Source organism: Passer domesticus, chromosome 6 (genome assembly GCF_036417665.1).
Source record: "Passer domesticus isolate bPasDom1 chromosome 6, bPasDom1.hap1, whole genome shotgun sequence".
Lineage (NCBI taxonomy): Eukaryota > Metazoa > Chordata > Aves > Passeriformes > Passeridae > Passer > Passer domesticus.
In genome coordinates, this window is record NC_087479.1 from 54,749,871 (window position 1) to 54,775,520 (window position 25,650).

A 25,650-nucleotide genomic window follows, 5' to 3' on the forward strand; every position below is an offset into this window, starting at 1 on the left:
TGATTTAGGAGTTCTGAGAGCTGATTTGGGAACTCTCAGGGTTAATTTACAAATTCTGAGGGTTGAGTTCTGGTTCAGGAGTTCTGAAGGCTGAATTCAGAGTTTTGAGGGCTGAATTCTGAGATGTGATTTGGGAACTCTCAAGGTTAATTTGGGAATTCTGAGGGCTGAGTTCTGATTTAGGAGTTCTGAAGGCTGAATTCAGAGTTTCGAGGGCTGAGTTCTGAGGGCAGATTTGGGAACTCTGAAGGTTTATTTGGGAATTCTGAGGGCTGAGTTCTGGTTTAGGAGTTCTGAAGGCTGAATTCAGAGTTTTGAGGGCTGAGTTCTGAGGGCAGATTTGGCAGCTCCGAGGGCAGATTTGGCAGCTCCGGGGGCTGATCTGAGAGTTCCGAGGGCTGATTTGGCAGCTCCGAGGGCAGATTTGGGAACTCTGAGGGCAGATTTGGCAGCTCCGGGGGTTGATTTGGGAGTTCCGAGGGCTGATTTGGCACCTCCGAGGGCTGATTCGGGAGTTCCGAGGGCAGACTGGGCAGCTCCCACGACTGATTCGCCAGCTCCGAGGCCGCCGCGGAGCCGCCGCCCCCGGGAGGCGCTGCTCCGGCGGCGCGGAGAGAGGCGTGATGGGCGGCGCGTCCCGGGGACGTCTCGCAAGATGGCGGCGCCCCCGGACATGGAGGTTCCCCCGACCCTGAGCCTGGAGCTGCTCCCCACCGACCCGCTCCTGCTCATCCTCAGCTTCCTCGACTACCGGGATCTGGTGAGGTACGGGCAGCCCGGGGAGATGGCACGGGCGGCCCGGGGGGAAGGCAGGGCGCGGCGGGCGGAGCGCTCCCCGGGCTGTGCGGGGAAAGGGCTTGCCTGCTTCCTCAGGAGGCGCTGAGGGGAGGACACGGTCTGAGCACCTTTCCCTTCCAGCAGCACCGGGCTTTCCCCTCTTTCACCGTCATCTTTCTAACAAAATGAAATGTTCCCTTTCACTGAGAAGGTGGTGAGGCCCTGGCACAGGTTTCCCAGAGAAGCTGTGGCTGCCCCATGCCTGGAAGTGTCCAAGGCCAGGTTGGACGGGGTTTGGAGCAGCCCGGTCTAGTGGAAGGTGTCGCTGCCTATGGTAGGAGAACTCATTGGTCTTTAAGGTTCCTTCCAGCCCAAAGCATTCAATGAATCTGTTTCTCTCTCCCCCATTATGTGTTTGTACCTAAAATAAAGCAGTAAGTAAATTTTTGAAATCAGCATTTCCCCCAAGCTTGTGTTTCAACGGGCAAAGGGTGGTGTTGCTGCTAGTAAATGTATTCCACCCTTTGAGGAAAACCAAACTAAACGAAATAGGATAACTTTATAAGGGAAAAAAGAACTTGAATGAAAGTGGCAGGTGCCTCTTGGGTTGTGAGTCATACAGTGAAGATGAGAGTGTGGTTTTGGGTAGAACCTCAGCAGTTAAGTGCAAGGTTTGGCAGTGATTGAAACCACAGTGTTTAATCAAAGAGGGAGGAATAAGCATAAGAAGAAAACAGAGTATTACCAGAAATGTGGGGGGTTTGGTTTTTTTATTACCCCTAATAAATATTAGTCAAGAATGATAAGGATATGAGGGAGAATTGTGTTAGGATATCAGCAAAAAAGACATTAAACACAAGCAAAAATTATAACAGTTGTTATGGTGGCCCTTAGATATTTGATCATGTGCCAACTTTTCCAATGTTTGTGTAATTAGTGAGAATGGCTTTAATTTCAGTTTTATCATGTTGGAAGCCACATGTTCCTGTGGTGCTGTGGTGACTTACTCCCTTCCAGAAATTACAGGCTTGATTGATAAACACCAGTACAATAGATTTCTGCAAGGGCTTTTTTCCTTTGGGATATTTCAGTTCCCCAACCCCTAAAAATATAAGAAATCCCCATGTCATGAAATTTTTGCACAGCCAGATGTCCAGGTGTGAATTGAATGTGTTTGTGGGAATGTGGATGGAAAGGTAATGCCAGGGAATACAGGAGAATCAGTTTGTTGAGGTTGATTTTGAGATACTAATACAATTCTAGTTTAAACAGTTTATAAAACCCCAAAAAGCAATAACTGGAACCTTGTTTGGTACCCTCATTTGGGGTTTATCACAGTCTTTGAAACACACACTTGGCACTGTAGCACAAGCTGCCAGAGGAAGTGATGTTGCCACATCTAAACTGACGCTGTCTTTTGGAGACTTTCTTCAAAGTTTGTTATTTAAAAAATTTAAAGAGGAAAGTAAGTTTGTAATACTCAAACTGTATGGTTTCTGTAGCTTACTGTGGAAAAGATAGGGCAGAGCCTGACCATCCTGATAAAAAGGGATTTAAATCATAGCATCCTGTGCTACTGGAATGCTTTCCACTGGAAAAGTCATGGAGTGGAGTCATGCTGGAATCTTTCAGGCACTGTTTACTCTGGTGTAGGTCTGCAGGTTGACCTGCTTTACAAAAGTACTTAATTGCTGCCAGTTCTTTAAGTGTGTGGAAAAGTAGTTCATGACTTACACAACTGTGATGAAGAGCTCTAACCATTGTAAGCACAGCTCTAAAAGGACAGCCAAATCATTTTCAAATTCTGCATTTATTTCATGAGAGTGTGATGTGTGATACAGCATTTCTGCCTGTTTGTTTTGCTGCAATCACATTTAATGATTTTGTGTTTATAGTTGCTGCTATTTGAATAGAAGATTAAATCAGCTATCAAGCCATGACCCGCTGTGGAAAAGACACTGCAAAAAATACTGGCTCATTTCAGAGTAAGTGGGATTGGTTTAAGCTTTTTTTTTCCTATGAAAATGAATTTCTAAAAGATGTTGTTAGCTGATGTTCAGTCCATCTTGCATCCAGCTCATACTCTCAGCTTCTCCATAGCTGAGAAAAGCTGAGTAATGAAGGCTGTGAATTAGCTTTTCACCAGCTCTAAGGTTCACCACCAGACAGAGCTCTGTTCAGAAGGCACTCTGTGTAAGGGAGTATTGTTTCTAAATTTTCCCCTAAGTAGCCCAAATGTTTCCTAATTCTGTTCCAACTTGCTGTTGAATAGATGCTGGAATTAATTGAGTTTGTGTAGCTTCACATGGCACAGAGTGTTCCTGGGTTAATGTTATGCATCCCATTCCTGCCAAATAACAAACACCAACTCCTTGGGTTTAGAAGTCTCTTCAAGCTGCCATTTGAACACATTTTCTCCATGTCCCCTTAGGGAGGAAAAAAGCAGACGGAATCAGAGCTGGAGAACCATCTTCATCAGCACCTACTCTGATTTAGGAAGATACATCCAGTACTATGCCACGCTGAAAAAAGCCTGGGATGACCTGGAGCAGTACCTGGGGCAGTGGTGTCCGCGCATGATCAGCTCTTTGAAAGGTACCTGCCACACCTGGGATTGGTTGGTTCACCCAGCCATGCCTGTTCTTAGGCCTCATGCTGCTTTCATGGAAGGCCTGTGCCTTAATTAGCAGAGTCCTGAAAGTCAGGTAGATGTGCTCTCCCTTGCTTGCAAACAGTTCCTGCTGATCCAAAGATTCCCTGAAATCAGGGTGATTTTTTTCTATTGACTGCTCTGTCTTTATCACACTTTTAGGTTGCTATGATCTATTGTTTGTTATTTTTTTAGTGTAGTAACTCCATTGCTTTGAGGACCTGCTGGTGGGACTTTATTTGTGAGGTTTTCATAAGGCCTCAATAAACACTGTCACATGAAAGCAGACGTTTTAATCTGAAGCCAAACAAAAAGGATGTTGTTGGGTTTCATTTTTTTCTGTAGGTCTTACAGTGGTCCAGTGGTGGAACATTAATTTTTCCTTTTTTTTTACTCCCCTCCTAGATTCTGGTTTCAGTTTCAGTTTGTATTTTAATCCTTGAAGTACTTCCAGTGTTCTCGGTCGTAAATCACAACTACAGTGAGTTTTGGCTTTTCTGGCATAGAGGACAAAAAAACTTCTGCATTTTCAGCTGCATTTCAGTTTTCTGTATGAAGTTGACCTTTAAACCATGATGTGTAATTTAACCTGATCTATGAAATTAAGATACAAATGATCTCTTAAGAGACAGTATTAAGATACAGATTATCTCCTTCCCATTTAAATTTTGCATTTTCTTGGTTTAGTTGGATAGTACTGGAGTCTTACATTTTGTTAAGTATTTTTCAAGACTGAAAGTTCAGCTTTTATTTATATATAGAAAGAAAAAAATTCAAATTGCCAATTTCCATTCTTACGTAATGATGGCAGGTTTTAGATAAAATTTAGGCCTTTTCCATACCATTTGTAGGGGTTACTGTTTCACTGAATTGTTAATTTATGTCCTGTTAATGAAACAGATAATGAGTTTAAAAAAGGTTTTAAGAAAATGGATTGGAACAGACCATTTCTTGCTGGAAGTGAGGATGTTGGTACACCCCTGAAGTGCATGTGGAAATGTAAGAATAGTTCTTCTCCACCCATTTCTGTAATTGACTTGAACGTCCCCCTTTTACAACCCAATTATTGCTTCAGATGCCAGGTGAATGGGGGCTGCAGCCAGTATTTCTGTGTCACTGACTGAACTGGAAACTGACAGAAGCAACCCTTAGGGTGATGAAAGACTAAAATCAATACTGCCTGAGAGCTGTAACTGGGACTCAGTTGTTGGCAGTGTTGTGGCAGAAGGGTTCATTCCACTTTATAAACACTTGCTGCTTTCAGGCCTGTGGAGGTTGCACTGGACTGAGATTGGTGCTGTATTAAATAATCAATTATAGTTGTTATTTTCTTTTCAAATTTATGTGACACTCATCGTGTATCACCCAGCATACAGTGAAGCCACCAGATACTGACTTGAGTCCACCTTGTTTGGATGAGGGCATTTACAGATTTCAAGCTTTGTGTTTGAAGTACCTGCCCTGTCCTTTCTTTTCCAGAGAGTGTGAGGGAGGAAGATCTGGATGCTGTAGAAGCACAAATCCGCTGCAAGCTCCCCGATGACTATCGGTGTTCGTTCCGTATCCATAACGGGCAGAAGTTGGTTGTTCCAGGGTAAGGACTGAAAGCTACTTACCAAGTATTAATTCCTTTTGTACTCTTAGATACTTCACCTATTAAAAGGTAAAATGCCCCCAGAACAGGAAAAATGAAGCATTTAAATGTATTGTGACTGAGTCACCACTAAAGTGACACTTTCAGAATTGGCTGTCTTCTAATTTTGGAAGTAATTGGAAGCCCAGCATGGTTTTCTAATTGCTCAAATTATTTTTACGCTTCCCCTTTTCCTAGTGAGAACCCTTGTCAGTTTTTTGCAACAACTCTAAACTTCCAGCTGTTAGACTTTTAATCATAGCACTGCAAGTTGCTCCCCTGAAGTTTGGCTTTGTATTACAGAAGTAAATTAGCCCCTTGCACTCCTTAAGTTTCATTCTTTAGTAATTCTTTTATTTTTTAAAATGGTTAGGGAATGACTTAAAACCATGGTTAGTCATATTAAAGTAGAATCAGGTTTTCAGTTCTGCAAATTAAGTTTCCTCAGTAGAAGATTTTACTATTTTATGCAGTTTCTGCAGTGAAAAACTCCCTTTGACATTAAGGTTAGAAGGCTGATGACCAAAGTTTCTGGTATTTCTGCTGTAGAAAAATAAGGTGTTTGAAGCACCTGGTGAAGTTTTGTTTTGCTGCAAACATAAGCAAAAGATGGAAAACTGCAGCAAATCTTTGTCTGTAGGGAGGAATGCATTCATATTGCTCTGCCCAAACCTTCACTCATAAAGAAGATGCAGCTTTCTCCAATTCGAGTGTTTTATGTGCAGAAGGGATTCAGGAAACTGTTTTATGAAACCGTAAGGATGATTTCTAGTTCTGTTTTCTAGGAGAGACTTCAAAATTTTTTAGAGAGGAGATAGGTGCCCTTGCTCTGTAGATTTCAAATGGTGCTCTGCAGCCATTTGCATCCTCTCTTCCCACTGTTTCACTCCCACAAAGCCTCTGCTGTAATGGTGTGGCTATGGAGGGGCTGCAGGAGCAGACACAAAGCTGTGGGGAAGTCTTCCAGCTTGGAGAAAGGCTGCCAGGGGAAGGTGTGGTCCCACTGGTGAGGGATGAATACTGGAAGATCAGGGGTAGGCAGTGGAAGTTTGTGCAGCAGGTTGTTAAATCAGAAACAGAAGTGATGTGAGACTTGTCCTTGTTAGATGCTTCAGGTTTCTGTGTTGGCGTGTTGGCACAGCTTCTGTAGAACGGGCTAATTCCAGGCCAGACTTCCTAAAGAGAAAGAAGAATGGAACCAGTTGCCCAGGATGGGATCAGCTTTTAGCATGCTGACATGTGGCAGCTTGCACCTGAGTCACTGCTTTCATAACAGCATCTGCTCAGCATCTGCAGGAATTTACATCTCATTTGCCTTTCCCTGGTGTTCCCAGCTGGGAGTGTGGGTGTGGAGTGTACACTCAGGTTTGGGTGATGCTTCCACAAAGCCAGGGTGATGTGAACTAATAACCTGGATATTCAGCTTGGATTTCACCTCAGCCTAATAGGCATGTAGAGCATTGAAAGAAGCAGTTTCCAAAAGAGGACGAGCCAGCTTTGCCTGGTGAGTGATGTCCCTGTTTGTGTTGTCCCCAGCCTGATGGGCAGCATGGCCCTGTCGAACCACTACCGCTCCGAGGACCTGCTGGACATCGACACGGCGGCCGGGGGCTTCCAGCAGAGGCTGGGGCTCAAGCAGTGCCTGCCCCTGACCTTCTGCATCCACACTGGCCTCAGCCAGTACATGGCCCTGGAGAGCGTGGAGGGACGGAACAAATACGAGATCTTCTACCAGTGTCCAGTAAGGAGGATGTGTTTGTGTTCCCGAAGTACTTCTCTGCTGATTGGTAGTGCAGGAGCCTTGGTGGGAAGTTGAAGCTGTAAATTCAGTGGTCATGGGAACAGTGTGAGTTTTACATATCTGAGGATCTGACTGGGACTACAGTGTCAAGCAGCCAGACTTCAGGTTTAGTGAATATAGGGAAAGTGTTCCCTGTGTTATTTAAATTGTAACCTTGAAACTCCAGTGCTCTCTAACATATCCTTAAACTTCTTTCCCTTTCAGGAGCAAATGGCTCGCAATCCATCTACTATTGTTATGTTCATTACAGGTAACAATTCAAATATTCAAAATGAAATAGTCAGTGTAGGATCATCCAACATATTTAGAAATATTCCACTTGGCTTAATCTTGGTTTACCATGGGGTGGAGGGGAAGTTCCATACACAGCATTTCTTTTAGCATTTTAAAGGTGGCAGGTAAACAGATCCACTTCCTGCATTCAGAGCTTTATACAAGGTTTACTTTATACACGGTATATTTTATACAAGGTTTGCATTTTGTGGATTAGTGATAGAAAGGAGGGTAATAAACTTGGAGTCCCTTAGAATTCCAAAAGATCAAAGGACAGCACACACAGCTCATACTCTAAGGAAGAAGTGGTAAGTACACTTAATCTAACAGGAGTGGGAGTACTTGATAACACACCAGGGAAGGCAAGGATAATAATTTCTTGGTAGCTCAGCTTCAATCCAGTTTTGAATCACTAATATTGACAAACAGTTGAACTCTCTGCTTTTCTGTTGAACTCTGTATTGCAATGCTTGGAAGATTTATGGCTGAGAAATTCTTGTGCAGAGAGCTGGTCTGTAAAACTCTCTTCTTTGAGAATTAAATGTGACAGCTTGAGTGTCTGCTTAGCAATCAAGCTGTTTCATAATAATGGCTGTGGGTGTGTGAAAAGCTGTTCTCAGACAATGGCTGCTAGTGTACAAAATCCCAGAATGACATGCAGCTTTAGTCTTCTGGGGTTGTAGAGGAGTGCAGAGTGTGTTTGATTTATCCCTCTTTTAAAGGAGAGGAAATGCTGCAGTATTCCTTAGAAGGTTTCCATATGGAATCCAAGTGATGAGACCCTGATTATAATGTTAAATACTTAGCTAAGAGATTCTTTGTTGGCTGTGTCATTTCTGGAGGGTGAACTCTTTAGTTCTTAATTGGTTTTCCCAAATGATCCTTGTTGGTAGAATGATCTGGAGTATTTACTGACTCATCTCAATAAGCCTGAGAGTTTTTAATAAAAATAATCAAAGCTTTAAACTTTCCTTGAAGTATTAACTGTAATGTGCTTAGTGGTAAATTTGCCCATCCTTAGGAATGCTTTCCTTCCTTGCCATCTAGGTACATCTTACTTGGAATGGTTTACATCTTATGTAAACAAAGTTGTCACTGGAGGTTATCCTATCATCAGAGACCAGATTTTCAGGTATTGTGACTGGGATTTGTAACCTCAGTGCCAGGTTTTGGTGCTGCTTCTCTGCATGCTTACCTCTCCCCAAGTAGTTTTGGGTATCTGATACAAAAGCTGGTGGTGGGGAGAGGAGAAAGCCCATGAAACTACTGAAAATAAACAAAAACCAGAATGCTTACAGCAACTTTATTTTTTTAACCAGAATCTTCAGAGCTTGTAACTTTGCATTAATGGGACCAGAATTTTGCATTATAAGTTATCTGAAGTTTAGCAAACAACATGATATTTATTCTGTGTGCCATGAGTGTGGTTTTGCTGCAGGACTGTTCAGAGTTACTAAAAAACCAAATGTTTCAGCTAATTGGTCTCTTGAATTTGTAAATAAGCAGGACTTGTTCTGGTGTTTGAATCTTCATGCACTTGCAATTTCTTGTAAATACAATCAAGAACCTTAATTCTGTCAAGCTGGGATGGTATAGAACCGAGTCCTTGGATCTGTAAATAAATTTGCTGCTAGAGTTTTTAGGTTGTTTTCTTTTTATAATGACACATCCCTATTTAGGCAAGTGTTTTTATTAATATTAATTATTATTAATAATTAACTACTTCTTGTGTTTAGCTTTCTGCATTGAATGTGCAGAGCTGTCTGCAGAGTTAATGCTTTCCTCCCTGCAGGTATGTGCATGATAAAGATTGTGTTGCTACCACAGAAGATATCACTGTGTCTGTGTCCACCTCTTTTCTACCTGAGCTCAGTTCTGTACATCCACCACATTATTTCTTCACCTACAGAATCAGGTAAAAATAACTGAATTAATTCTTAAAATGCAGGATAGACCTGTGGAATGTTCAAAGCAAATTTATGCACAGCATTCAGAAGTGTTCTGAAAGGAGGAGGAGGTGCACAACATGCTGTACTTTTTAATAGAAGACTCCTGATCATTACTTGGTCAGGAACACAAAGTAGCAGTCAAATTGGCAATTGCTAAAATACAATGATGGGTGGGGGAAAGCAGTTACAAGCAGCTCTTGTGATTTAGAAAAGGGTAAAAGACAGAGAAGCATGGAGATGGTTCCTGCCAACTGATTTGGGCTGCTTTAGTCGGTGTTTTCTTTTCCCAGTCTGCTTGGTGATCCCAAGGGCACTAAAACATTTCTTGAAAGGAATGTGTTAAGTATGTTCTTTGGCTTCTAGAATTGAAATGTCCAAAGATGCCCTTCCTGAGAATGCCTGTCAGCTGGAGAGTCGATACTGGAGAATAACAAATGCCAAAGGTGATGTGGAAGAAGTCCAAGGTCCTGGAGTAGTTGGTAAGTGAAAAATTACTGGAGAGTGTATTTAATGTTCTTGTTATTGAAATTCTGTTCTTGCCTGTTTGTCAGGTTATGGGCTTTGTATCAAAATGAGAGAAAAAGAGATGTGTCCCTCTGTTTTAGCTTTCAGGTTTGTGAGGGATACCTGAACATCCTGATACTTAACTCCTCTCCATTTTTTTATAATATCAGCAATTACTGAGCATCAATTTATGCATCCACTGGAATACAAAGTGATCTACCTGAGTCTGTTGTGGTGTGCAAGTCTTTAGCAACTGCTAAATGGTAGTTCTCCATCAGTCCTTATTATTGTGATGTAATATTTCACTCACAGGAGAGTTCCCAGTTATCAGCCCAGGGAAGGTCTACGAGTACACCAGCTGTACCACGTTTACCACAACCTCTGGGTACATGGAGGGCTACTACACCTTCCACTGCCTCTACAACAAGGACAGATTCTTCAATGTCACAATCCCTAGGTTTCATATGGTGTGTCCAGCATTCAAGGTGTCCACAGCATGAATGGTAAGCAGAGATGCAGTTGGGTAAAACAAACCCCAAAATTATAAAAAGTACAAAAATTACAGTGCTGAATAGTGTTTGTATTGCTGATTCCATACAAAATGCCCCACAGTTCAGAGCTCCTCACTGGTGCCTGCAGACATGGCATTGCATGAACTGCTTGGGTTTCAGAGCTCCCTCCTTGGTGGGAGCACACTCATTAATTTTAGCCATAATAATGGATCTTTCTATTCAGACATGCTCTAGTTAATGACAGTTTAAAAACTGTAGAGTCTGTGATATGTGTTAGTTCTTGCTGAAAGTGCATTTCATAAAGTCACTTAATGACTTTGCAAATCACCAAGATACTTCACTTGCTGTTAATTATAATGTAGTTTTACTTTGGAGATGGTGGGTTAATTATATAATTTCTTCCTTTTCTTTGACACATTTAGAGAAGAGCTCTTGATTTATTTTATCCCCAGAATTAGTGCAAGCACTGAGGAGCTGTGAGCTTTCCTCAGGAGCATGCAGCTGCTTGCACACAGTGACAGGTTTATCCCAGGATTTCAGACACTCATTCCCAGTGGCTCTAAGAGTAGGTGCCAGCAGATGTCGTGCTTCTAACAGAAAATGACATCTCTTAAGTCTTGCTCACATTTTTGGAAATGTAACTGCCTTCCTAACTTCCTTCCCTTCAGTTGATTGGGAAAGTAATTTGCTTTTCTCTGTTGCTCCACTCCTATTTTAAAAGTAGTAATGACCCTTTTCTTTTTAAGTTACTTTAGTAAAAGACAGCCTAAACCACCAAGAAAATGGGTACAGCTGAGCTACTGAACTGTGGCTTTACATACTTGGAGGTATGGAATATTGAAGCCAGTGGATCCTTAGAGAGTGAAAGGTCAAGCACTTTGGCAAAATAACCTCAGTTGCAAATTAACCTTGGTTTTAGGACATAGATCACAATGTCTGCTGCAGCTAATGGGTGTGATAATGAAGCCCAGATTTTTCTAGGCAATTGTTAGTGCTTTCTTAAAATTAACCAGAAAGGAAGATTTTATTTAAACCTGGGTGTGTTTTGTGTTAGGCAGCAAATCCCAATGAAGCTGCAGTGGATGAAGACGAAGATTCCACAGGCACTGATGACTCCTGAGATCCACGTACAGTGGTGGACATTCCTGCACCCTCTGGATGCTGCCATGGCACACTCTTGGGATTTTTTCCCAAACAGTTTGCATAAGCTGAACTCTTCAGGGCTAGTGCATAGGAATATTTCTGACTGTTGTAAATGAACTCTGTTGCACATCAGGGCAACTAGCATGAATGTTGGTGCCAGTTTTCATATTCATTAAGAGTATAACTTCTATTTCCCTGGTTTGGAAGTGGGGGAAGAGGGAGGAAAACCGGGGGAGGGGGAGGAAGAGGAAGGTGTTTGGGCTTTATTTACTTTTTTTCTGAAGTGTGAAACAGCTTGATAGTCCATGGTACTCATATCTCACATTCTTAAAGTATTGCCTACTTATGATCATACTGCAAATATGGTGTGGGGATTTGGTTTTATACAAAGCATTAGAAGGGTGTATCCCATTGTCCTTTCTCATGAGTTTCTGCTCTGGATAACTGCTGCTGAGAATGAAACTTGCAGTTTGGTCTGAATATCCCATTTGGGTGAGATTAGGTGCTGTTATGCTATTTTTTTTTTTTTAATTAACATAGTAATGGCAAAAAATTCTGGTCATCAAAATGTATAAATTAGGAGTGAAACTGGCCTTATTTATAGACAATCTATTTGTCAGTTGGATTTTATGCTAAGTGACTCTGACTGGAGAATGCCTCTGGGAATGTAGTGTCCATGCATAATCTGCCACTCGTTAAGTAAGGAATTTCTCAATGACTACAGAGTATGGATTTGTAAATATGTTTTGAGGTTTTTTTCCATTGATGTTTGCTGTTGTCATAGGTGACAAATTTATGTTATGTATCATATTTTCATGAGCCCTGGATGAATTTTTGTAACTGAATAAAAAAGAAAATAAAATAAACAGGAGGCTGGCAGAACAGCAGATGACTAGAAAATTTATATTTAAAGAAGTGTCTGTTGGCTTTCTCATTTGTATTTTGTTTCTGTTGTCCTTAATAAACAACTGCCTCTTTTGTTCTCAAGTACTACATGGGACTGTTTTTGCCAAGACCTAAGCAATGACTTTGTGACCAGCACTGGTGTAGTCAGTTCTTTCTTTTGGCAGCTAGATATTGTAGGTTTTATGAGGTACACTGGTATATTGTGGTTCCAACTCAAATCTTCCATTATTTCTACTAATTTCCAGATTTCTCTTTTTTTTTTTTTGCAAGTCCAGGTATTGGATTCTTCATGTGCTCAGCTTTTCCTGGTGCATTTTCCACAGTGGCATAAGGTGGAAAAACAAATGCTGAGTCTGATCCCTTCCACAGTCATAAGGTGAAACATCTCCAGAAACAAAACCAGCTTGTGTTGTCCCTCACAGGAATCAGAACAACACTGGGTTGCTGGAATGCTTCCAAAACACGAGGATTTTTGAGGATTACCACACTGTTACCTGTGAGGGGTAAGAAATTTCCACAAAAGTTTTGTCAAGGATCAGTACCAGTAGGTTTTAGTGGAACTAGAACTTCCTGCAGGGCTGTCAGTGGGCTGTGTGTTTCCAGGGATGGATAACCCTCATGGTTGGAGCCTGTTCTTGGGAAGTTCCCTCCCAGGATCTCTATGTTCTAGTGCAGTGGAATCAGCTCAAGGGCATGGGACTCTACACAACAAACACTGCCAAGCCTTGGCAATTTCACTCATTTTTGGGGAGTGGTTCTGAGCTGGAATTCTTGCTCTCTGTGAGAGAAGTCAAGATCCAGGACAGTGCTGTGCTTTCAGCCCCTGAGTGCTGCAGTGCCGGGGTTTGAGGCTTCAGCTCTGGGCACAGCTGGTGGCAGAGGGGTCTGGAGGGAGGAGACAACCAGGCAGGGAATGGAGGGATTGCTGCTCCTGCCCTGAGCACCAGTGTGTTTGTAGCAGGCCAAAGGGTGTTTCTTTGCTTCAGGCAGCTATTTTAGCACAGGGTGTGTTGCCTGGAGCTGCCAGCAGCGCTGCAGCTCCTCATGATGTGCATTTGATGTGGGGCTGAAGCCAGTGGCTCTCCTTACCCCTCCCAAGAGGTGTGAATCATGGAATCCATGTGAAATGGAAAACAAAGGAGTTGGTGATGTTTGGCAGCACTGCTGGACTGTGGGAATGTTCACTGAGCAGCAGGAGAGAGCTGAGTTGAGGTCCTGCTGCCATAGACAGCACCTCACTGCTCTGGGCGAGCACAAGTGTGGGGCAGGGTCACTCCAGAGCCTTCAGGTGCCAACACTTCCTGTAGTCACTGGAATCACAGGAATGTCCCTCCCTTCAGCCACCCTCCTGCTGGCTCAGCTGAAGCTCTGCCACCTTCTCCTGCCTCAGATCTGACTCTGATGTTTGGTTAGGACCTCACCTGGCCAGCTAAAACCAGCCTTGATGAACTCCCGTGACTCAGCTTGTGGTGGAGCCCTGGTACATCCAACACAAACATGTACCTGCTCTGGTCCTTTTTCTGTCCCTGTGCTGACAGTCTCTTTATAATTGTCTTTACGATTCCTTCAGCATTTTTGTGGGATTTTGCTGGCTGAATGGTTTCATGGGAGGGGACCTTTGGCCACGATTTCTTTGCCATCACTGCATCACAGAGAGAAAAACAAGTGGTGCACCAGCCAGTGAAATAAAAAAGTTGCCGTGCAAGTTATTCCAGGGTTCTGGTGTTAATTTTTCTGTCATTGTTTAGTTTCTCTAACTTTGTGCAAAGAATTTAAGGTGCAAAATTGAGGTCAAGTTTGAAATACCATTTATCTGTGATGATACAGATAGATGTGTGCTCTGTTGGAGGGACTCTTGCCAGATTTTGGGAAAGGAAAACAAGTAAATGTTCAGCTGTGGCTGAAGTTCCTTGTTCCCAGTTCCTCAGAGAAGTGAATTAATATGGGATTTTTTTTCTATCATATTAATTGAGTGGATTCTCATTTAATAAGTTGCATCCAATAATCCACAAGCATCTTACTCTTATCTCCCTTTTTATTTATGGCTTAAACAGAGGCAAAATCTTTTAGACAGAAAATAATACACTGAGCTGACTGATAATCAACACACCAAGAGATCTGATGTAAGTTCTGAGTGGTTTAGGATTTGCTTTAGGTTTAGTAAATAAATAGGCAGATTAGGTGGGATAAAAACTAAATCTAAGAATCCTTTTTAAATATAACTGGTAACTGTACAAGTATTTCATATTGTCCTCAAGTCACCACTGACCCTTTTTTTTTTTTCTAGATAGCATGGATCAAAGTATTAATAAAATACTTTTGGGGTCCTCATTTCTATTGCTGTTCAATGTTTTCCTGAGCTTTGAATGTTTAAATCTAGATTCAGGTACCTGTGCAGGAATGTGCCACTTTCCACTCCTGGTTTCTCCTTTGTGTGTTCTAAAACCCTTCACTGTTTTCATTTATCTGTTAATTCATACCATGAAGTATCCGGGGAGACCTTAGAGCACCTTCCAGTACCTAAAGGGCCTCCAAGAAAGCTGGAGAGGGACCTTGGACAGGGCAAAGGGTAATGGATTTTAAGTGACAGGGGGTGAATTTAGATGGGATATTGGGGAGAAATTATTTAATCAGAGCACGGTGGGGCCCTGACACAAGTTTCCCAGAGAATCTGTAGCTGCCCCATCCTTGAAGTGCTCGAGGCCAGGTTGGATGGAGCTTGGAGCAACGTGCGATAGTGGAAGGTCTTGAAGTTCCCTTCCAACCCCAGAGCGGCGATGGCCGCAGGCATGGCCACATGCCGCGTGAAGGAGGGTGGCACATGCCTTCCTGGAAGCGTTCCCGGCCGGCGGGAGCTGGGATCCCGCAGGAACCCCCGCTGCCGGCCTGAGGGAGCGCTTCTCCCGCTCGGCTCCCTCAGCGGCTCCCGGCCGCCCCGCCCCGGAGGCGGCACCGCCGACAGAGGCAGCCCCGGCCGAGGCAGCGCCGCATCGCCGCTCGCCGCACTCGGCAGGATTTGCCCGGGGAAGGTGAGGGGGACGAGCCCGGAGCAGCCGCGGCGGCAGCGCCGGGAGCCCGGCGAGGCCCAGCGGTGGCCGCGGGGCGGGCGCGCAGGTCCCCGCTGCGGGGGAGAGAAGGGGGCACAAAGCGGGGAGCAAGGCGGCTTTTCCCGGGAGCCGCGGGGAGCAAGGCGGCTTTTCCCGGGAGCGTGTGGGTGGCACTGCGTGCTCGGCGCGGGGCAGGTGCGCTCCGGCCGCGGCCGTGCCCTGAGTCACGGCGGCCGCACCGCAGTGCGCTGCGCTGCGCGGGGCCGGGGGACGGAGCGGCGGGGGAAGGCGGCCGGCAGGCACCGGCACCTGCACCTGCCCCGCTCGGCCGGCTCGTGTCCCCTTCCCCCTGTCCTCTCCCCTTTCCCCCCCGTGCCGGCATCTGCGATGGCAGCAGCAGCGGGTCTTGTCCGCCTGCCTCCTCCCAGGTGGGACTGCAGAGAAATTCTGTTTCACAAGCGGGCGCTGAGCGTTCCGCGCTGTGGCAGTTGCTGTTTCTTGTCATTGAGATGGGTCGGATGCTTTGGCTGATACGACTAATTTCGAAAATTCCGTTTAGGAGGCGTTTTCTTCTTTAATTTCCGCTAAGCCACGTTGTGAATTGCTGTTTATAGATGTTGTAATTGTTTTTCAAAGATCGGAATTTCCTGCTGTCTCACACAGAAACAATTCTTTGCAAAAAAAAAAAAATAGATGCATTGAATTACTACTGTTTTGCTGGCTCTGACAATTTTATTCATTTCCCTTATATTTATGCTGGTCATGACTTGGTGTTGCTAAAAGGCAAAGCTGTTTTCGTCTGCTGACACATAGGTGACTGAGGAGTCCTGGAAGATGGAGAGATTCCCAGGGTGGTTCTGTCTGCTGTCCAGAAGGGCTCTTGCTGTAACACTAGACTTGACAGTGCTGCTGCAGATCCACATCACTTTGGGATGAGCCTCTGGCTTTGAAGGGCTTCTTGCAAAGTTGTTTACCCCCAAAAACATGCTCATCTTGCACATTATGGTTCTGTTTTTTATAGTTTCCCCTCTGCTCAACAGTAAGTCATACAGAGAGGAGAAAAAAGAGAGCAGATTGGTTTTTTAGCCATTGGATGGGATTTCTTAAGGTTCTTTTGGATAGGTTTTGTTTTTTTTTTTTTTTGTTTGATGAGGTTTGGGGTGTTTTGTCAGTAGAAAAATTAACTAGACTTAAGGTTGAGATGCATTTAAATACTCTTTTGCTGTGAACCTATCTTGTCAAGTCCACAATCACTGTCCTGGGAGGAAAAAGCTCTATCTAAGATGGTTAAGGTCTGCCATGCTAAAATCTTAGAGCTGCAGGCAGAATTAAGAGCAGTGACAGTTTTACTACAGTTTTATCAGATGTAAAGCTTTTAGGAATACCTTTAATATTTTGGAACTTTGAATACCACTTGGGCTTTAAAGACAAACATAAATCATGTCCTCCTAGCACGAGTGTGGTCCCTTTCTCCCTGCTGTGTCTGCTTGGTGCCTCCTCAGAATATCCCACTGTGCAGCAGCAGAGGTTTTTCAGTCGGAGCTGTGATTGTAGTGCAGAGTCTGTGTGCAGAAATCTGTCTGAGAACTCCTGCTTCAGAGCTGCCTATGTTTAAAAAATTCCTGACCTTCCCATCTCACTGCTGCCTACGGATTGCAGCAGCCATGGAGACCTGAGCCACTGCTGCAGGCACTTGGTGAGTTACTGCCTGTGTCAGTCCCTCAGTGAGAGGGAGAAATGTTGGGAGAGAAGAGGGCAAAAGCTCCTGCAGAGCAGCCAAACCTTTTGCAGCCCTATGAGAGAGGAGAAAGGAGAGCAGTCTGGCTCCAGGGTTACTGGTGAATTGCTGAAAGAGAAAAAGCATTTGAGACCTTTCTTTTTGTTAGGTGCATTTGTAGCTGTGAGAAATTGGGAGGCCTGTTGAATGGTGTAATCAGAGAGGAGAGAGGAGACCCATCTGAGTCTGTCAGGCTCCAATGTCAGTTCTGAGAATAAAAATCCTGTTCTCAGAATAAAAATCCTCCCTTGAAAAGTGCAGTTATTTTTCTCTCTTTTGTTTCCCTGCTTTTCCTGGACAGTGCTTTCAATTTTATACTGAAACAAGTCTTGAAACCTTGGTTCATCACTGGGAACTTTGCTCTTAAATAAATAAACTTGTAATATCTCTTTATGCACTCAAATTAGGGAAGAAGCATGACCAAGATGAACTGCATCCTGCTGAGTGCCTGCATTGTTCTGATTAATTTTTGTGGCTCTGGTGAGTAGAAGAGAAGGACTTTGTGGTTTAATGTTATGGCAGAGGCTGAGAAAATAGTGGAAAAATGCCAGAGGGAGTAAAAACAGCGAGATGAGAAAGGCCTGGATTATTTAATACCACTGTGGGGAATGTCAGTAACCATCCAAGCAGGGTTCAGTTTCTGTTCTGATTGTCTTGGGTCAAGACAATCAGAACAGGAGGTTCTCAGGAGAGAGAGTTGGGGGGAGAATGTGGTGCTGCTTAACACAACAGAAAACTGGTATTTTGCTGCTAGAAAATGGGATTCTTCTTGTGTGAATTGGAAACTCATGTGTAGTATGAGAGGGAAAGGAGATAGAATTTAAAAAATGGATAGAATAAAGCTCAGCTGCAAGTATCTGTCATTGCCTGGAAAAGGCAGTCTTCAAGAGCAGATAAAAGGAGCAAACTAATATCTTGTTCTGTAGGCAGATAATGGTGTTTTTAAAAGTGACATAAATACATGCTTCAAGATATGCCTATCAAAATTGCCAGCCTCAATTGGTGCACTGACATAAGCTTGTCAATTTTAACTGAAGTCTTGAGTTTAACAATTTTAGCTGAAGTCTTGAGCTTAATAACCAGGCATATGTTTCGTGACAATTAGATGCAGATAAGTGATTCTTCTTTTTCTTTTTTTCTTTTCCTTTTTATTGCTGCTGCTGTCTCAGTAGTTTATTAGTTTATCACTCAGTGAAGATAAACCCTTGTTGTCTTAGGTTATACCTTAAGATGTTACCACTGTGACAACAGCCCTACCCTGTGCAGGACCAACAGCACCTGCTTAACGACTGAAGACACTTGCTTGCAGTTGAAATTTGGTATGTACAGTGTCCCACAGACCTAAAATAAACCCACTTGGATCAGCTTTCATTGCCTGGCCACCTCTCATCTGGCCCTAGCATGCATATCTCAGCCTCACTGGAAAGGAACTTGCACATAATCTTGAAGGTCATGCTTATATCCAAGCAATAACATAATGATTTAGATGTGTGAGTTGTAGCTGTACAAGCATGTTTATTCAGATTTAAAAAATAAGGAAACAAACAAAAACCTACACAAGGGAGCTGTAAAAAAATAAAGACAGCATTGAATTTCAAATACAAGTTGTTACTCTATTATAACAGATAAAGGATGCGTAGCTCACAAAATAAAGCTGCAGATGAATGGCTCAGTCATTTATGAATTGACACTATTAAAATAAATTCTCTTTTCCTGAGAGTGAAGTGATTTGTGTCTCAGGATGGACATCTTTAACTAGATCAGGTTGCTCAGAGTCTGGCCTTGAGTTTTTCCAGGGATGAGACATCCATCACCCCTCTGGACAATCTGTGCCAGTGTTTTACCACCCTTATCTACTCTTCCAGTTCTGTCTTCTGCACATTCTTCACTGAGAGCTTTGTCAAGTGCTGGCCCAGGCTGCTCAGGGCAGTGCTGGAGTCCCCATCCCTGGAGGGATTTAAGGGCCATGTGGATGTGGCACCTGGGGACATGGATTAGTGGAGGGCTTGGCAGTGCTGGGTTAAAGATTGGGCTTGATGATGTCAGAGGTCTTGTTCAGCCTAAATGGTTCTGTGAATGCAGGCTGAGCTGGCTGGTGATGCCAGGTATCACTCAAGCTCCACCCTGTATTTCCCAGTGGGTGAATTGGATACACACTGTTGAATTGCTAGTGAAAGCAAATTTGGAAACTTCTAAACACTTGAACTTAAAAAAGGAAGTGCATGGCTGTGGCAAAAACAAAACTGTAGGGCTGATGCTGAGGGCACAAATGGCCCATGAACTGCAAGACACAAGACTTTACAAAAAGTGTCTCTTCTGGGGAGGGTGAGAGGCCAAGCCCAGTGATCTGTCCCTGAAATTTCATGTCAAATTCTCGTTTTGAGTTTACTACGAAATTGGGGGATGTTTTATATCTTATTAGCCACTGCTGTGCAGAGTGCTGTGGGTGGGACTGTGGTCAGACCTTCCACTCTTTGCACAGAATATTTCTTGGTAGGAGGTTTGTGCTGGATTTGTGCAACATTTCTAAGTGTGGAGTCAAAGAACCAGACCATGCAGCTTCTGCCTCCCTCCACTGCCCCTGATGCTATGGCAACAGAGACCGCAAGGCCTCCATCCAGTTTCTGTGTTTACACCATGGGCCTGTCACAGACTGAACTTTGCCTTCTCCTCACATTTTTTTTCTTTAACAGTGGCAGTCTAAGCACTGCTTCTCTCTCCGTACCAAAAATGGTGTTACTGTCAACATTCTCTTAATCCGTTTAATCTTTTTTGTTCCATAGGTAAATTGAGAACTTTCTCCTGCTGGAAGTCATCCCAGTGCAATGTGAATGAAATTGCTGATTCCTTCCTGCTGGATAATTTTGAATTCTTTTGCTGCCAACACGACCTGTGCAATGAGAGTGCAATTACTGGGGTTAACAAAGCAGCCTTCAGTATTGCTTCTGTAATGGCCATGTTATGGATGCTCCTGTAATAATCCTGATTTGTAAGATGTCTTTTCAAGATGAAGTTACACAAAACCATTAACAATTTTCTATATAGCATATTTTCAGCTCCTGTCCATAGGCAGAAACATTCCTGTGTAATTTTCAGTTGTTTCCCAAGGTTCTGTCTGTTAAATCCTGCCTCCATTCATGGGAAGGAGATGTGTGTTGTTACCACTTAGAGGGTGTTTTGATCTGTCCCCCTGCTCATGGGGAAGATCATCTCTTGTGAAGTTACCTTGTGGAGAACCTGGGCAAGCTCCAGTGGGTGATGTGAAGGAGAAGGAACACTACAGCTTTTCTGACGCTGTTGAGTCAGGGATGGACAAAATGACTCCATGGTTTAGAAGGAGAAAAACAGAGATCCTTTATTAAGGATCCTGTATTGAAGAGGTAGCGTGCTTTTATAACCAGGATTGCTAAGGTGAAATCTGATTGGTCTCAAAGTAGAAACCTTTCACACTCTTGGTGAACTATGAATAGCACACTCTGAAGGTACATATCGATAAACAACATGAACAGAAAGAGAGATAATAATTGATTTTATTCTTCCTCTCTAAGTTTCCCAGGCTGAAGCCTGGGAGAATTCTCTTCAAATGCACTGAGAATCTCCACACTTTTCTGCTGGAAACCGTCATTTTTTTCCTGTCGCATAAACTGTCATTATTTTTGGTTGGCATTTCTGTGGGTTTTGATTTGTTTTGCTTTGGATCCTCCTTGTCACAAACCAAGCAGTGGATTTGCCCTCAACACAAGAAGTGTTGGATCATAAGTGTACCTTCCTGCAGTCTTTGTGATGAATATGGAAATATTCAGTTTCAAGTCATGTAAACACTTTGTTCCCATCACTGTACCTTTTTTTTTCCCTACAAGCCAATGATATAACCTTGTCAAGTGCTGTTATTTTGGGAGAAAGCATCTGCATTTCTTAAGCCAAAACCAAAATATTACTATAAGTGAGAAACACTTCTCTTTTTTTCTTTTAAATATATATATTTCTGTGAGCATGTAGACGACATGTGATAGCTTCTTTTTGGATTTTCCTCATACATTATCCATGCTTAGGACTTTAGGTGAGCATGTGCTTTGCACTGGGTATTTATTGGTATACTGAAAACCAATTATAAAATGCTAAGGAGTTGAAATGGCACATGTAGGTTACTTCCCCACCTAGTTAGCTTTTGGGTTTTGTTGAAAACAGCGACATGTAAACTTAACCCTTCAAGCTTCCACCTAAGTGTAGTAAAATCTTGCAGAACTTTCTTTCATAAATGCCAATGCACAGTGTAGATGTGTATTTATATAGCATGAATAATACCTGCTCCATCTGTAGGTGTGAGAGGTCAAATTTTGAAATACTTACATTGCTCTGCTCTATGGTGGAGACAGACCTTGGGACATCTCTGGAACCTGGGGACCCTCTCAGTCAGATGGGGTGCCAGATCCTCCCTTTTCTTCTTCAGGAGCTGCTGGCATATCCCTGCCAGAGTTGTGTCCATTGCCAATGGGATATCCTCTTCCTGAGGACCCTCACTTGTGCTCGTGACGCCAGTGACATCAGTTCACCAGTCACAACAAGGGTGTTGTTCCAAATCCCTGAATGTAATCCACAATGTACCTTTTGGTTGAGCTTACTGTAGCTATGAAAGTATCCTGGGATCTCTCCCATCACTCTAATTACAGAAGTTGTCCTGTCTTTGATAAATAAAAATGTCAGAAAAGAAGAATGTGGACTGTGTGGTGATTTGTTGGTATTTACAGCTGGATAGAACTCCAGTTGTTTCCATGGGAGGTGTATCCATGCTTCCCATCCAGAGACTCAGAAGGTTCCAAGTAGACTTCTTCCTTATTTTTATTTCCCACCTGATTAAAACCAGACACTTGAAGACAGCAATTTCTGCACAATGACTTTTCCCATGGCTGCAGCACCATTTGTCAAACTCAGGCTCATTTCTGGGGAAAAAGTATTAAAGTACTGACTCTATAAATTGGGAGAAGGTTTGTAGCAGAGAGGTATCTTTTGTTGGACAAGGTGATAGATTCCTTATGCTTAAATCATCCTGATGGCAGCATTTTTTCTCTATTATATTGGCAATGTCTCTTTTTTGATGGTGGTGGTTTTAAACATGTTTCATTGCTGTATGGCCTGCATATATAAAATACTCGCCTTTTTTGTTAAGTGCAAAAAGAAGCTCTGTATTTTGTGTGTCTAATCTTCAAGCAATCATTTTTACTATTTCTTTTTTGATAGCCTTGAACACTTTTTCTAAATTATCATACCGTTTTGTTTCTCTTCTAGAAGCAGCCTTAGCAATGAGCCCTTGTGTTTTAAATATGTTAGTTTCTTTTTGTAAAGATCCACCAGAACATGGTTTAATTCCTGTAAGGTTTGCATTTTCTGAGTCTGGCTCTGCTGGCTGCTGAGCTCTCTCCTGCTGGTTGTTGAACAGCCCCTTGAACTTTGGCATTTCTCCCTCTGCTGCTGCTGTGTTCTGCCCAGATTTGCTGGCTGGTCCACAAAGAGGACCATTAAAACCAAGAGGGACATGAAAACTTTAGTTCAAGTATGAAAATATTGAAATTTGTTTAACCCTGAGTCCACCAGGACTCCCAAGTCCTGTGCAGAGCTGTTTTCCCCCCGTCAGCCCCCAGCCCGTGCTGGTGCCTGGGCTGATTCCCAGCATTTGGGGTGGGTGTCACAAAGCCAGGGACTCCTGGCTTTGGGCCTCCCTCAGTGGGAATACCAGCCAGATATTTTGTGTGGCTCAGCTGTGTCCTCTAAGCCCAGGACGATGCAGAATAAACTCAGGCTGTGCCTCGGTGCAGAGGTGTCTGTTGCCCCCTGCAGCGAGTGCTGGGTAGCTTGTCCCTCTTGCCAGAGTTGCTTTCGTTTTATTTTGTAATTCTCCGAGTGGTTTGCTCTGCTCTGCATTAGTGGCATGACTAAAACCCCATCCTTTGAATGGGCTTTCTGTGCCACTACACATCATTTATGTACTAATGGTCATCTGATCACCCAAGAATATTCTTCTCTACATCTATTTCTCAGCTGCTCTATAACAAGCAGACCAGCAGTCTCTCTTTTTTTTGGAGGGGGGACGACACACAAATTATACAGGAACAAGAAGGAGAAGGTAACAAATGGAAGCTTCAGCAACAGCAGGAATTCATTCCTGTGATCTGTTTTTAGCACAGATTCCTCCTCCAAGTCCTCATGGTGGTGACCAGGTGTCCTTTGACTTGAACTTGGGAATGGAGAGAGCTTGGAGGCCTCCTGGTACTGGCAGGAATGTGGGGCTGATACACCTGGTTGAGAAGAATTTGGCTTTACCCTGTGTGAAATCCTTCTCTAGTTTTACCATCCCTCATCAAGGACGAGGTGGGATGTCTCTGTGTTATTTCAGGATGCAGGAAATTGTGAAAAGAAGCAGATTCATGGGGAAAAAACAGACAGGCAGAGAAAGCAATTTCCTCCCACTGCTTTTTGGTGTGAGAGGAATGAGGAGGCTGACCAGTGAGCAGCTTTATTTTGTAAAAAGGAGTAGCTAAGACAACAAAATAGTCCCAGCAGAGAGCTGCACATTAAATACCTCACTGTTGCACTAACTGGGGCATCTGGATACTGCTGTTATATAAATATTAAATGCATTGAACAACAGTGGTGTTCCTCCAGCTGGAAGAGAGTTTAATGTGTCTGAATCTCTGTGTGTCTCCAAGGGCTTGGATCTCACTGGTAACTACAGTCAGTCCTAAGCTGGCATCACAGCAGGGGAGTTTGGCTGTGCCTAAACATCCAAGAAACCCTTGTCTGTGACATCCCCATGTTTATGGAGGCAGAAACAATCACACTGCACTTTCTGACTCCACACAAAGTGAATATTGCCCTAACAGCACAGTAATAACACCATTCTGCATTTTAGAGGGGGACAAGGGAGTGACTGATTGGCTGTGAGATCCCCAAAAGGAGTGTGTGGTCACCTCCACTCCCATCCTTCCAAGAATAATTTATACATTGGGATAAAATGAAGACCTGCAGATGATTTTATTTTTCTGGGTATGACAACTTACAGCATAGGGAAAACTGTCCTGGAGCCGAGGAAAGGGAAATTAAAAATACTTTTGGTTTCTTCCTCCTAAGTGGAATGAGTAAAACCAAAAGGGTTTGGAGCAAAGTTCCCCTCCCAAGTAACAAAATTTCTACATGTGATGGTTCAATTTCTCCAGTGTTGGTTCTATTTAAGGGACAAGCAGTCTTGAATTGATTTAGATGCTTCTGAACCCATATCCCAGCACCCTGTGAGTCCAGCTGAGTTATTCATGGCACACTAGTGCTGTTCAGGAGTGACAGCTTCACCATTCCTCACTGCACAGGGTTGGTTTGGTGCTTCATACAATTCAAGCCTGCCCCTCACACCATTTTGGTAGATAGGGATGGGAGTGAAACACCTGCACTGCTGTTTTCTCCTCTCTCACAGGTATTCAGAGATGCTGCTGTGGGGCAGGTTGGGAGAAAAGCTATGGAGACACTGCAGGATGGGGATAAAATCCCAAAGGTTACAGGTTGAGAGGATGGATGTTGTGGTCACATTCACAATGGAATTTGTTTTGGAGACTGCTGCAAACCACAGAAACCTTGTTCTCCAGAGGATTCTCCAAGGAGTGCTCTGTGCCACATGCAAGCCTGTGGTTCTGGAGTTCATTCCATGCTCAGACTGCTATTTCCAGAGATGCTCACGTCTTGCAGGGATCTTCAGGCACCCATCATCATCAGCTGTCATCAGCTCCTGAGTGGTCAGGGCTTGGGTGAGAAAGAACATGCACAGTGTCACTGCTTAGCTCACATTTGATAGGAGCAATATTAAGAGTGTTGCACCAGGAAAAGATTAAAGAGATTAAAACGACACAGCCACATCTTGAAATCAAATTACTTTTAAAGTCTGACCGGTTTCTTCTTTCCTGCTCCCAGTCATGGTAATGCTGTAGGATCCTGTGAACTGAGGTTTATTCTCTGTTCTGTGGGATGAAGTGATGCTCGTCTGGGGAATGGAGCGGCTGTAGCCCAGAACCCAGCGCCACTTATCTCTAGAAATCTGCAGTTTGCACACAGATAAAAGGACTATCTATAAATGCTGGGAGGCATTATAAATAGGAGGCACAGCTTCCTTTTACCCTAAAGCAAGCTGGAGGTGGTTTTCTTTTTTTCTGCTTACAAAAAGGATTTTCAATCCATTCCTCTCCCTGAAAGTGAGATCAATGCAACTGTTGTTATGAAAACTCCCTTTCCTAATAACACAGCAGCCAGTTTTTCTAGTATGAAAATGTTTTAACTTTATTTATAAGTACCTCTCAATTACACCATACACTGAGCTGGTGGAATTTTACTGGAGACTTTGGCATTGCTCATGTTTGTAAATGTAACAAACTAAAGGAGCGTCTAACCTGGAATGAAGGCCTCGGGGTAAGGGCTTTAAATTAAAGGAGGTATTTGGAGTAGACATCAGGGAGAAATTCTCTCCTGTGAGGGTGGTGGTGAGGCGCTGGCACTGGTGAGCAGCTAATAAACACGTGGTAATATGTAGGGAGACGCATGTCTGGCTTGTAGGTCCCTGCTTCCTCACAGAAAAATGGGAAAAAAGTTTGGGAATCCCGGGAGATCAGGCGGCCTCCGGGCCCGAGCGCCGTGTGGGAGGC

At 43.5% G+C, this 25,650-nt stretch overlaps 2 protein-coding genes and 1 long non-coding RNA gene across 4 annotated transcripts; 2 read left to right on the forward strand and 1 right to left on the reverse strand.

Moving 5' to 3' along the window:
* The first annotated feature begins 606 nt into the window (after nucleotides 1–606).
* On the forward strand, nucleotides 607–12,232 carry FBXO3 (F-box protein 3). The gene is made up of 11 exons (XM_064425895.1): nucleotides 607–765; nucleotides 2,673–2,762; nucleotides 3,209–3,372; nucleotides 4,907–5,021; nucleotides 6,597–6,801; nucleotides 7,066–7,111; nucleotides 8,182–8,266; nucleotides 8,927–9,049; nucleotides 9,447–9,562; nucleotides 9,900–10,090; nucleotides 11,154–12,232. The coding sequence occupies exons 1-10, from the start codon at nucleotides 656–658 to the stop codon at nucleotides 10,085–10,087; spliced, it is 1,242 nt and encodes a 413-aa protein (XP_064281965.1). The 5' UTR covers nucleotides 607–655; the 3' UTR covers nucleotides 10,088–10,090; nucleotides 11,154–12,232.
* A 2,823-nt stretch (nucleotides 12,233–15,055) lies between these two features.
* CD59 (CD59 molecule (CD59 blood group)) lies at nucleotides 15,056–21,686 on the forward strand. Of its 2 annotated transcripts, none has more exons than XM_064425901.1 (4): nucleotides 15,056–15,177; nucleotides 17,380–17,452; nucleotides 18,190–18,291; nucleotides 19,756–21,686. In XM_064425901.1, exons 2-4 carry the CDS (start codon nucleotides 17,389–17,391, stop codon nucleotides 19,947–19,949), a joined length of 360 nt encoding a protein of 119 aa, XP_064281971.1. In that variant the 5' UTR covers nucleotides 15,056–15,177; nucleotides 17,380–17,388; the 3' UTR covers nucleotides 19,950–21,686. The 2 variants fall into 2 exon arrangements, with proteins under 2 accessions (XP_064281971.1, XP_064281972.1); XM_064425902.1 differs by lacking the exon at nucleotides 15,056–15,177 and adding an exon at nucleotides 15,286–16,891.
* LOC135303771 (uncharacterized) lies at nucleotides 16,319–25,649 on the reverse strand. Its single transcript, XR_010365151.1, has 2 exons — nucleotides 25,399–25,649; nucleotides 16,319–24,757 (listed from the first exon to the last, which is right to left on the reverse strand). It is a non-coding gene; the product is annotated as an uncharacterized LOC135303771 (long non-coding RNA).
* Between the last annotated feature and the right edge of the window lies 1 nt (nucleotide 25,650).